This window comes from Bubalus kerabau, chromosome 1 (genome assembly GCF_029407905.1).
Source record: "Bubalus kerabau isolate K-KA32 ecotype Philippines breed swamp buffalo chromosome 1, PCC_UOA_SB_1v2, whole genome shotgun sequence".
Classification (NCBI taxonomy): domain Eukaryota; kingdom Metazoa; phylum Chordata; class Mammalia; order Artiodactyla; family Bovidae; genus Bubalus; species Bubalus kerabau.
The window spans coordinates 220,500,642-220,513,795 of record NC_073624.1 but is presented as its reverse complement, the minus strand read 5'-3'; the positions used below and the strand labels follow the sequence as shown (position 1 = coordinate 220,513,795).

The following is a 13,154-nucleotide window of genomic DNA, read 5'->3' as shown; positions in this document are numbered from 1 at the left end:
CTCCTACCTCCTACCCTGGAAGATGTGCTTACCTAAGAAGGTGCATGCTCCTACGGCAAAGATTTAGTGAGAAAATATTCTGAGACAACTATATGATATGAAGAAGCTGACTGTTAAAGCTCACTTGTTCTTCCTTTCTCATCCACATATGAGTTTCAACAAAAACAAGTCCCATTCAAATATGAATAGATAAGCACAAAGTATCCAACACAGAACATATTAAGAAGTTCTTATAAAAACAGAAAGAAAATTTAAGCCAAATATTCCCTATACTTTCAAAAAATTAAAGGGAATACAAATGCTTTAAACAGTGGGACAAAGTGATATAACAGCAAGAGGAAATTTAAAAGTGAATTGGAAGAGCAGAAGATACTAAGCAATGAGGAAACCATGAAAACCACATTAGAAGCAGCAACAACTTTACAGAAAAAATAGGGCCCTGATGGATGATCCCTATTAAGAAAGAATACAGAAGAAAAAAAAAAAGAAGTGAAAAGAATCAGACATAAAGATAATGCAAATAAGGGAGATTCAATATATGGATAATAAATGAATTTATTTAGAGAAAATAGAAAAAGAAGTGTTCTATAGAAGAAGAAAACTGAAGAAGAAAACTGGAAGAAAGATGATACTAGAAGAAAACTGGAGAAGGATGATAAGGAGGAGAAAGAAAAGGAGAAAGGAAAGAGGATGAACTAAAATCTTCAAATAGAAAGCATTCATGATTTTCCAGGAAAAACTATTATAAAATAATACACACCAAGATACATCCTGGAGAAATCATAAACGTTTAATATAATGAAAGAATCTTATGATAATCCAGGCAGAAAAGAAGTTGCTTACATATACTTACATACACTGGGGAATATTCGAGCAGGCTTTTGCAATATTTAATACCAGAAGATAACAGAACAGAGGGCTTAGAATTTTGAGAGGAAAAAACCCAGTGATTCAATAATTCTATATATGGCTACAGGGTGGGTCAGTGGTAAAGAATCCGCCTGCCAATGCAGGAGACACACAAGATGCGAGTATGAACCCTGGATTGGGAAGAGATTCCCTGGAGGAGGAAATGGCAACCCACTCTAGTATTCTTGCCTGGGAAATTCCATGGACAGAGAAACCTGGTGGGCAATAATCCATGGGGTCACAAAGAGTCAGACACAACTTAGTGACTGAGCATGCACGCACGCACATTCATTTATAAATACAACAAACAATAGTCCTAAAAATGCAAACACCTGTAAACTTTTTTTTGGTGGAGGAGAGTAAATTCAAAACAAAATACTAATATCAGCCAGCCAAAACTTGAGTCAAGTTCAGGAAATCAGGAATTCACAATCTATATAATATGAAAGACTAGTAAGGTAAACACTGAATCCACCTAAATATACAATTAAACAACTTTGAGAAATAGGATCATAAAACAGAACATAAATGTTGTAAAATCATAACAATGTAAAAATAAAATAACTCATGAAAATTCTATGATGTAAGACACAATCTCCTCTTCAGAATGGAGTTAATAAATATTGTCTAAATATTAGATTTTTTAAAAATCAGTTTTTTAAAAAGAAAGTAACAAAATATTTCAAAACTTGCATTTGTACATGATGTCTGAATACTTCTCCAGGAAGTAACTTTATATCTGTGTTTTAAATAGTTCACCAAAGCTTTGGGAGCAATTAGTGAGCAGCTAACAGGGCTACTTGGAACATTGTGATTTTTTAAGATAAAAAGAAACATGGGGGCTATGATCAGAGATTAGAATATTAAATTATAAAAAAAGAAAGGAAGGAAGACAGAAGAAATCTAATTCATTTTAATGAGAATTAAGAATCTGGAGACCTCGACTGCTAATAGAAATGTAGACTGGTTCAGCATTTTTGAACAATTTTGCAGCAGCTATCAAATTTCTAGATGTGTGGACCCTCTGATAACCAGCAATTTCACTTCTAGAAATTTATCCCTATAGATAAACTCACAAAAGTAGCAAAGATATATAAATGTGCATAACAATATTTGGTGTAGCACCATTTGTAATATTTAAAGATTATAATAACTCAAATGTTTATGAATAAGTTAAGTGGTTAATCAATTACACAGCACACAGGAAACCTGTGAAAAAGAGTGAGAAATCTTAGGGATAGGAAAAATATTATATTAAAAAGAAAAGAGTTTCAGAACAGTATACGTGATAACAAATCTATTCATATAAAAAAGAGATATAGCTCACAAACACAGAATATATACATGCTTGGGTGTACAGAAATATCTAGAAAGACACACAACATACTGCTCAAGTTAAAAAGAAAAAAATCTTATGAAGATTTCTATTTTGTAAGATTTAATACAGATAACAAACTTATCTTTCAAAATTTTTGTCTTTTAAGATAAGTCCATATCAAATCTTAATTTCCAGAAGTAAGAACCAGAGGGTGCCAATATATCCACATTCAAAATACCCAGTTTCCACTAGTTCAACTATTCTAGGAAAACCTCCCCCAAAGTTCATTTGGCTGGTAGAATACAGTCTAAGAAAAGCCAACAGAGGTCAGAGAGCTTACTTTCTATGGTTAGGGAGGAAAATCAGTGACAGGCCACTACAATATATTCAAGGGGCCCAATTTACTCAGTGCAGAAGTGCTTCAATTTTTATTCCAATGTTAAAAATAATAAACCTTAAAAGCTATCATCAACTCTACAAAGAAAATCAGTATAGTAAAAGCCAAAATTCTATTTAAGTAAGGAATTATACAAAGCACTAAGCATTAATTAGAGTATGTATTTCTTTCAATATGTGACTTTTCATCATATCTATAAAAAATATCTCCAGAAGAATAGAAGGAAAGAACAACACTGATTGCCAATAGAGAGGAAAACTGGGTGCCCATGGGACACTTTAAAACTTAACGAGTTTTGAACCATGTAAAGGCATTACCTATTTAAAAAATAAGAAAACCTACAACTGATTTGCATAGGACCAACTATTATTCAATATGGCAAAGATGCAGAATTAGCAACATTGTGTACCTACTACACTTCTTTAGGTTGGTTCTACTTATTTTCTTTGATACTGCATCTATAGCAGATTATGAACATAAAGAAAGAAACCATGTCCTATCTTATCCCTGGAAAAACTTGTCTTCCACCCTTACTTTCAAGATGGTGAACATCTTGAAGCAAAACAGCATTTCTAAATTCCCAGCCACTGAATATTTATCTTAAAGAAATTTTGAAAAGTTTGAAGCCACATAAGATGAGAAGAGGATGTAACAAAAGTTTATTCTGCTACCTGAAATAAAATTTAACTGAAGGAAAAGAATAAATTCTTAATTGAACAATTCCAAAGATAACTGGAGAGATTTTATTCTTAAGGAAACAATGTACTTAAAAATTCATGTCAAGGAAACTCTTCCTACTTCTTTGACAGTATTTAAATAGGAAAAAATATTGATAGTAAAAAGACAGGGTGGAAGACATAATAATTTAGCATTGTATTGCCAAATAATCCTTACTGGGGTGGCCTTGCCAAGTTACTGTATTTTCTAGGGATTGGTAACTTTTATCTATTAAAATATTTTATAGTAAGCTAAATCTGCTAATTATTAACTATAAATACCATCCAAAATTAAATAATTTAATACATTTAATATACACAAAGATTTCAAGAGATAGAATCATTTGTGTAACACATCACTGCTCTTAATGATGAGTCGCAACTAAAATTTCATTTTCTTCAAGAATCCCATAGCACTTTACACATTCTTGAGCTAAGCACTCATCTAGTCCATTCAATACCTCCAAACAAGTAGCTGCTTAACTTGTTCTTTAAAAAAACATAAAATTAGATTCCTTAACACACATCATTAAAGATCTTCTGGTCCAAACCCCTCATAAAAAAAAGGAAAGGGGGGAGAAGAGGAAGAAAGGAAAAAAAAAAAAAAGCCTAGGGAGTCTCAGTGATTTGCTAGCACATTCAGCAGAACCAAAGAAAGAATATTTACATGACTTGGGTAAAATAGTCCAGAAAATAATACTAGATTTCATTTTACAGATGAAATTATTGAGGCAACTATTTACTTAAGATCAGTGGTTTTATGGCTATAATGAAAATTTAGGTCTTGTCTAATGTTCAGAGCATCTCTAATGTAGACTTTTTTCTAAATAACCTAAGTGTAGCCCTCCATTCAGATACAGGATTACAGGGTGCTTTCTGCAGGTACTTCTACCTTTTAGTTGATTTATTTTCAAACAGCAATGAAGGCCTATAACACGCTAAAATAGATCATAAAAAATCTTTATATGAATACAACTAGAATGTATTTACTTTCTCTAATATCTATGTCAGTTGTTTATTATGGGAAATACTACTTGAGTTCCTCTTCTAAAATGAAAGGCCAAGGAGCTGGAGACAAGGAAGAAATACTAATTTATATATTATTCTCCCTTTCCAACCTTAGCTTTGTGAAGGAAAATTCTGTAGATGACAAGTATTTCTTTTATGTTAACAAATGCATCAAAGCTTTAGTGTTCAAATTAACATGCCATGATGAAAACAGAAAGATTCCACCATCTTCACAAATGGTTTGAAAAACACAAACACCACCAAATCAATGTAACTCTTCACAGACTTCAACTTATAAGTAAGTACTGGGAATGTATTATACAATACGGTAAATATAATTCACACTGTATGTTATATATGAAAGCTGTTAAGAGAGCAAATCCTAATAGATCTTGTGACAAGAAATAAATTTTTTTTCTATTTCTTTAACTTTGTGTCTACATGAGATGGAGGAGGGCATGGCAACCCACTCTAGTATTCTAGCCTTAGAATCCCATGGACAGAGAAACCTGGTGTGCTATAGTCCATAGGGTTGGACACAACTGAAGTGACTTAGAACACACAGTATATGAGATGATATATGTTCAGTAATTTATTATGATAATCCCAAATTAAATTTATACAATGTTGTATGTCAAATGTATCTTAATAAACCTGGAATAAAATTTTTTTAAAATAAAACACAATAAAAACTCCTATATATATAGATAAATATATATATTTTAAAAAATATAGATAGATAGATAGATTAAAAAATATATATATATATATCTCACTTAAAAACAGAAAAAAAAATGCTGACATGTTAACCAACACAGTGTTGCCACCTAAACATATTATCATTAGGGCCTTTGTAAACTCTGACCTGATGCAGTCATCTTTCATAGACATGGAGCAACTCTCTAACAATAAAATGGTTGGACATGGAAGCCAGGAAAACAAAGATAACAAAGTAAGTCAAGATTAAAAGCAAGCAAGCCAAAAAATGAGAAAGAAGCAGAGTAGTGTTTTACAATCCAAATTACACTGCTGAATAGTTCATGCAAATTCTCCACCTTGAACATAAAAGTAATAGTGAACAGGGAGCTAAAGGACTGTGGTAAAAGAAATCAAGCCATGTAAGTGCTTTAGCTGATGTAAGCTATCAAGATACGAACAAGAATGAAACATTAAAACTCTGTCTTCTGGTCTAAAAACCAGTAAATAGGGAGAAAGGCCTAGAGTAATAACTATACAGGACACCAGGACAGTGACTCAAAGACTATGGAACTGAATCAACTTCAGTTTTTGTTTTTCTAATACTGTAGATGTTGATTTTAGTTTTACTTTTTATTTTTTGGCAGCACAGCTGTGGGATCTTAGTTCCCCAATCAGGAATGAAACCTGTCCATGTATGCCCCCTGCAGTGGAAGCGTGGTCTTAACCACAGGATCACCAGGGAAGTCCCTCAACTTCAGTTTTGAAATGGTATTTATTGGTTATTTTTTGCCAAGTAATTGAGTAAACAAATTTGTAAGGACACTGATAGTATATTTCTTTTTTTTTTTTTTTTGATAGTATATTTCTTTTCAGAGAAACAAGATTAGTTTTCAAAGGCAGGTGTCTCCTCTTTTTTAAAAAATTCCTTTTAGATTTTAAATATATTACAGAATGCTAAAGTTTTTTAATAAAAACTTTCTTACAATGGATTTACATCATATTATACCTGTCATTATATCAAATACTAAAAACAAATTTGGGCCCAATAAAAGATGCTGTGCTGAGAAAGTAAGCACATAAAGGAATACTATCTTTCAGTATACAATGATTCCCACTACAGTGGTAACAAGAGGTACAAATAGCAGCAAGATGTGGATTAGGTGATTTGTTCAAGGCTCTCTGTTTATTGAGTAGTTAAAGTGATTCTGCATGTTAATAGGGAGAATTTTCAAAAAACTCTGCAATTAACAGACAGTTTTTATTTCATTTAATTTTTGATTTCTAAAAGGAACATTTTAAATGGCTTATTTAAGACTACTAATCTCATTCAAAGGTTTTTAATAATGGACTATTGACATTTATGTAATTATTACAAAGTTAGACAAGTTACATATCAATTCATAATCTTCTAGATATGATGGTATTCAGTGGTTTTTTTTTTTTTTACTAAAAATATCTATAAATACTTTTTCATTTTAAATATTTTTAAAACAAGAAAAAAAATCAAACCTCAAATAACTAAGATTCAAATGAGAATATGCACATATTTTGAGGATCTACCTGAAAAGCTCAAGTATACCATCAGTTCTGGCTGAAGATTTTTTTAAAAAGCATTAAATAAGAAACTGTCTAGATTTCCTTTAAAACTAAATTCTAAAGTATACCTCCTACACAAGTAGAATGAAAAGCCTTAAAAACTCCCAGTTTCATCTCAGAAAACAATAAAAGGAATTCAAATTGTTACATTACATTTTTATAAAACTATAATTAACATCCTGATTCTAGTACAGAATATTTTAAAGAATGAGAGACAACAGCTTTTAAGCTCCTTTAAAAAACATATAATAACAAAGCCTTGAACTGTGGCAAAAGTTAAGCTCTAAAAATCTAAGAAAACATGAGGTCCAGATTACATTTCAAAGACTGACTTGTGAGTTCTTATTTAAAACTGAAGGTAAAAATAGTTGCCCGCAAAATGAAGATTCTCAAAAAAAACTATTTACCTTAAAGAACTACCAAACCTAGACATCGAGAACACATCTATGAGATCCAGAAATGTTAAACAACTCAAGTCCATGCAATGGGAGTATAGAGTTTTTCCAATTCCAATCCACAGTCCTAAACAGACACTAGGAGATGACAGAAAAGAACGAAGGACAAGAAAGATGCTGCCTTTTTAGGTCCAGTTAGCAAGAATTATCAGTCATTTTTTCCTCAGGATTCAAGGACTGATCTGCCTGCACTTCTTGTTTTTCAGTAGGTCGTTCGTTGCCCACCTCTGGCTTATAAGTAAATCCTGAAATTATTATAGGTTTTAAATATCAAACTTACTATACTTTTCCATACTTTCCACATTTTCTATAAAGAACAAGAATTGCTTTTTACAATCAGGAAAATAACATTAAAATTGAAATATCTTTCCCCAGACAGCAAAAGCAGGAAACAGGAATAATTTTTTTTCAATGGAAAATTATATATGAAATAATTCAAAAGCAGAAAAAAGGAAAAAGTTATGCACATGAAATTATTAGATCTAATAATTTACAATAGTGAAATATAAAAAGTTCAATAATAAGTGAATGATGATGGCTCATCAACTTGATGGAATATTATGGACAAGTTACATAGAGAATATGTAGCAATAAGGAAAAGATTATGATAGAACACACAGCTGGAAATTATAATTTAATTATAATTACATATAAATATGAATACAAAGATGGTTTACAAAATACAAAACAATTATGTTAGAATAACAGCATTAGCTCTGTACTTAAGATAAATATTATCTAAGCCATTTTTTAATCTTATATTTTGAATGTAAAACAGTATGACAAATGAAAATCTATCTGCTTAATGAAATTCTTCTAAGGAACTTTAATCACAAGCAACTGACCTAAGTACAGAGGACTATAAGACATTTAAAAATATTTCATAACAAATTTTTAACTGTCAAAATCAGTAAGTTTTGCTATACTTTATACTGCATTTAACAGGTAATTTTTCTTTTTCCTATTTAATATTTTTAGAAGAACTCCTAGCAAGTAAGTTAAGGAAGTGACTTTGTTAAGGAAAAATGGAAGAACAATGAATTTTATAAGAATTCAGAGGATAAGAATATTAAATTTGCTTCTAGTATCTAAGCTTTTATGCTCTATCCTATTTATTTCAAGTGATCAAATACTTCAATTCTTAATTTTTATAGATGACCCAAAGCAACTCTTAAGGAAGGCAGAAGATTAAGATCTATTTAACATACCTGTCACAATTTTCAAACACAAAAATTACACCTCTTAGAAATTCTAACTGGCAGACCCTCATTAATGAGAATGAATGCTAGTGTTATTACCATATTTAGTAGTAGTAGAAATCATGATAAACAAATAGCATAATTACACTATATTCTTATTTTAGTTAGTAATTATTTTCCACAATGTTTTGAGGGATTTTGGGAGGAACTGCTGTTACAAGAAATGGATTAAAAGACAATACTTAGAAAGTTTTCTCTATATAAGGGAAATTAGTAAAGTTGATTGTCTACAACATATATTAACTATGTGTGCCTCACATAGATTTTTAAGAAATACATAAAAGAATTGTGGAAGAAACTCCAGAAAGCAGTTTAAATTACTCTCACAAAAAGCAAACATTTCAGCAAGAAGCATAAACCTTCTAGTGGATATTATTTTACAATTTCCCATTGTTGTAAGGATTATTATACTTATGAACCTGCCATCTAATTTGAAACTTTAAAAAGCCAAAATAGAAGATACTAAAATAATAGAAAAAGAATGAAATGCTCTAAAAATGTTGTTAGGAAGATGACAGTAGTTTTATTTTAAATGTCTAACTAATTAGAAAAACATAAGAAAATCACTCAGTGATTTGAACGGTTACTCTATTCTGTAAACATATCATTGCATTTATATATCTCATACAGCGCAGTTAAAAAGGTTCAGGAATGTTAAATGGGACTAGGGTGATAGAAAGAAAGAAAGAAATGGTTTTTCCTGGAAAAAAACAGTATGCCTTTTTAAAAATTATTTTCAAATACATTTAATAAATGCAACAACTAAGAACAAGTAGCCAGATTTTCAAGTTATTTTATATAAAGCATGCAAACTATTGATCTGCTTTACTAGTGTTTTCTAAATGTTAAAAATAAAGGAATTAACATTCATACAAAAATATGTGAAATTAAAAATCTCTTACTAAATCGGCCCCTGCTTGAAGTAAAACATCTGCAACATCCGTGTGTCCATTTTCACAAGCGTAGGTTAAAGCTGTGTCTCCTGTTGCTGTTGTAGCATGAACATTAGCACCTGGCAAGCAAAAAAAATTACACATTTATTCTGTGAATTTTAAAATTATATTAGATAATTTGATTTTATAATTTGGTGAAACTCATAAACTCTAAATATTAAAACATCAGAATATATTTTAAGAATCCTAATTTTCCTTTAAAAATGCTTTGAAAAAATGCTTTTAGCCATAAAGAAACTATACCAAACAACTAAAAACTATAATAGTCTGTCTAAATATCCCCAGTAAGATATACTCTAAGAAATAAAAGAGCTGCTAAAACAAAAATACAAAAAACAGCAGTTTTCAGAAATCATATTGGCAGTAGTTTTAGTTTCTTCTCAGACAATTTTATGAATACTTTTTATAATTACATAAAAAGTGATTCTCAAGCCATGAGACAGTTTCATAAACTACCCACTTCAAATTAGCAAAAGTAGCTAAATGTGAGAATTAATGGTGACATGATAGAAAAGACAGTGTCAGGAGCTCTAAGTTTGAATATTGGCCCTGTCACTTATTAGCTTGATTTGCTTAGAGAAGCTATGTTACATGATTGTACATTAGTTTCTATATCTATAAGATGTATGTAATATTTCTTAATAGACCAGTGGCCAATGGTAATTAATAGAGAGAACACATGAGCTGAGCAGAATGTCTGATATCCAGTGATTTATTAGTTAACATTATTTATTCCTTTTTTTAAAAGTCCCTTAACAATACCATGACTACTTAGAGGGATGTGGGAAGAATGAAGACTGGTGAAGAAAGACTCTTAAATAGGACACAAACAATTACAGAAAACAATGAGAGAACAGTAACTGAATAATATACATACATATACTATCTATAGCAAATAATTTTTGAGCCAAGGAAGAGGTCAGCTTGTATGGTTGGTTTGTGCAATGGTTCAAAATCTAAACAATCATTCAAACCATTAATGATCTGGATTAATAAATTATTTTAATAATAATTCAAAGGAAAAATTGATGCTGGTTATAATCAAATTAACAGTGAAAGCCCAAAAAGGTTCAATAATGTTTTGCTAATATTTCATTTCCCTTTATACATTAATTTCCTTATATATCAAGTTTTAAACAATTTATTAGACATGGATTTAAAAAAATCTGTATTACTTTCAAAGGAAATATAAAGGCTTACATCTGCCTGGATCAATATATATATAATATATATATCAATTTTTTTATATATTTTTAACTTGCTCTATATAAAACTATATGTAAAAACACTGATTTCTTACTACTGCTTCACAACATATAAAGCACAAATTATTTTATATAAAGACCAAATATTTCTGCCAAAAAAAAATTTCTACTTTTCCATTCGTTCTCTTTTTTTTGAGAAGAAATGTCAAGAAATGACATTGTCAAATGTTATAGAGGTTATCAAATTATAACCTCTATGTCATCCCTATATTCTCTTACTGAAAGACTATAGAAGGAGCTAATTTCTCCCCTTCAGAAACTACAAATCATTCAATGGAAAGAGAAGATCAATGGGAAGTCTTACCATCACTAAGCAAACATTAACTACTTTATAAAACTTTTTTTTTTTTTAAAGACATTTTTGGAGATTTAAAAGCCTAAGACGAGAGTTAAATTGTGGAGCTGTTTTTCAACCTTTGTAGAAATGAAAAAAATAGAGTTAGTTGTTAAAGTTACGAAAAGCAATATAAAATTCTTTCTCCAAAAGGCGTTTTTAAAACCACATACCAGCAGCCAGTAAGTATTTAACCAACTCCAGGTGTCCCTCCTGAGAAGCCTCCATCAGAGGTGTGGAACAGCCGAGTTCTATGTCAGCCCCTGCCTTAATCAGGAAGTCTGCAACTTCAGAAAAACCTCCACAGCAAGCCAACGTCAGAGCAGTTTCTTGGGTTTCTTCTGTCTGAGCATTTATATTTGCTCCTGGGGAAAGCATAAAAATAGATAAAACTATAGTTACAAAAGACTTACAATAAAGTGTTCTGATTTCTGATAATTATCTCTTCTTTTTTCTGTTTCTGGTGTTCCACCCAGGGTGTTGAAAACTTATTTTGTCATCAATGCAAACAATATCTTAGTTGTAATAAACTTCAGTGATACTGACACAAAAATTCAAAGGAAATTGATTTTTTTAATTAAAGAAGTAGAACTATTTTACCTTGCGCTAAGAGTAGTGCCACCATCTCTTCATGTCCCTCCCGAGCAGCTTCCATCAAAGGAGTATATCCTTCATCATTAACTTCTTCAAGATTTGCTCCCCTTTCAATAAGCAGAGCTGCCAATTCAACATGTCCTCCACAGGCAGCCAGAGTTAACGGCGACTCGAATGAATCTGCAGGCATATTCACTTGAGCACCACTATCCAAAAGCAAACGTGCTACCTCTACATGTCCATCCTGCAGATTTTCAGAAGTAAAACAAGAAGAAAAGATTTTTTTTTTTTTATATTTTTTAAGTGGGAGAAGAAAAGCAACAGATTGTGGAAAGACAGGAGGGAAGAAAAGGAGAGGCAGCTTAGATGCATATATATTATCATACACATCTGAGAAGTTTTGAAATCTGTCTTATCAAAAGTCCATTAAAATTATTTTACCTTACTTTAGAGTAAGCCCAAAATTTTCCACAAGAATCAGACTTGGTACATACAGTTACAACTTCAAAAAATTTTTAATTTCTACATTCTCTGAAGTTCAAAAAAGTATTAAATCCATAGTCATCAGTAACTCAAAATAAAATAATTACTATTTATACTACAGCCAGGGTCAAATATAGCTATAGCCTCAAACTTAAGTGTCATGTTTAAGTGTAGAAATTGTGTTAGATCTATTTAAGAAACAAAGACTGAGAAAAAATAACAAATTCTGTGAAGTCATTATCATTTGGGATTATATCACCAAGGTAAATCCCTGTGGACTGATACTATCTTATATTTTTTCTCATCACTAGTTTGTTGTAATAAGGCAAAGAATTTTACAAAGATGCAAAAATTACTCACTTGTAAATAATTTTACCATGAGCCTATCTGCATAGATAGGCAATTAACAAAATATTCTCATGGAGGTATCCATTCTACCCCTTTATCATCATAAATACATTTCTTTAATTTCAAATTCTTTGCTTCAAAATTTTATGGGTCTTAACTCCTGTGGCAAATAAAGATAGAGCTGGTATGTTGTTCTTTATTTTAAAAAATGACCCAATATTGCTAATGAAAAGTAAACAGAGTAGAAAAATAAGGTTTTATAAGGTTGGGAAACTCTTTTACTGAAGAACTAATGAAAGAAACCTTAAATATTAGGTTTCAGTATCTATCTAGAGTTTTATTATACTTAACTAAATAAGTTAGCTATAATCACTTTAGCTTTAATATGAACAAATACTTCACATTAAAATAAAACACATTTTTACCAAATTCCCATATTGAGTTATTTGGTATCTGAAATATACACCTAATTTAAAAGAAAATAAGGGTTTATAAGTGTCCACAAATCAGGGAACTACTATTGCACCCAGCTTCTTTAGGTTCCCAAGAAACTGTTTTGTATGAATTTAATTTTTGAAGATTCTTTGTATATTGTGCTAACATATCTAGAATACAGACCTTAACAGCGAAATTGTGCTAAGAACTTTTTAAATATTAATGTGCAGTATTATTTCTAACAAAGGAAAAAAGAATACGAAAATAAAATTAAAAAATAATCCACTCTCTAAAACAAGAATAATTTGACCATATTTAACTGTACAGTTCAGCAGCACTAAATACATTCACATTGTTATGCAACTCTCATCATCATCCATCTCCC

At 30.7% G+C, this 13,154-nt stretch overlaps 1 protein-coding gene across 4 annotated transcripts in view; it reads right to left on the bottom strand.

The window, feature by feature from the left end:
* The window catches only part of ANKHD1 (ankyrin repeat and KH domain containing 1), a 105,148-nt gene that overhangs the window by 49,688 nt on the left and 42,306 nt on the right, over positions 1-13,154 (bottom strand). For 3 of the 4 annotated variants that reach the window (XM_055555378.1, XM_055555388.1, XM_055555384.1), the window contains exons 8-10: positions 11,510-11,747; positions 11,083-11,274; positions 9,260-9,369 (exon numbers count right to left, since the gene is read on the bottom strand). In XM_055555378.1, coding sequence (XP_055411353.1) covers positions 9,260-9,369; positions 11,083-11,274; positions 11,510-11,747 — 540 coding nt within the window. The remainder of the gene's footprint in view (positions 1-9,259; positions 9,370-11,082; positions 11,275-11,509; positions 11,748-13,154) is intronic. The other variant, XM_055555389.1, reaches the window with a different exon arrangement.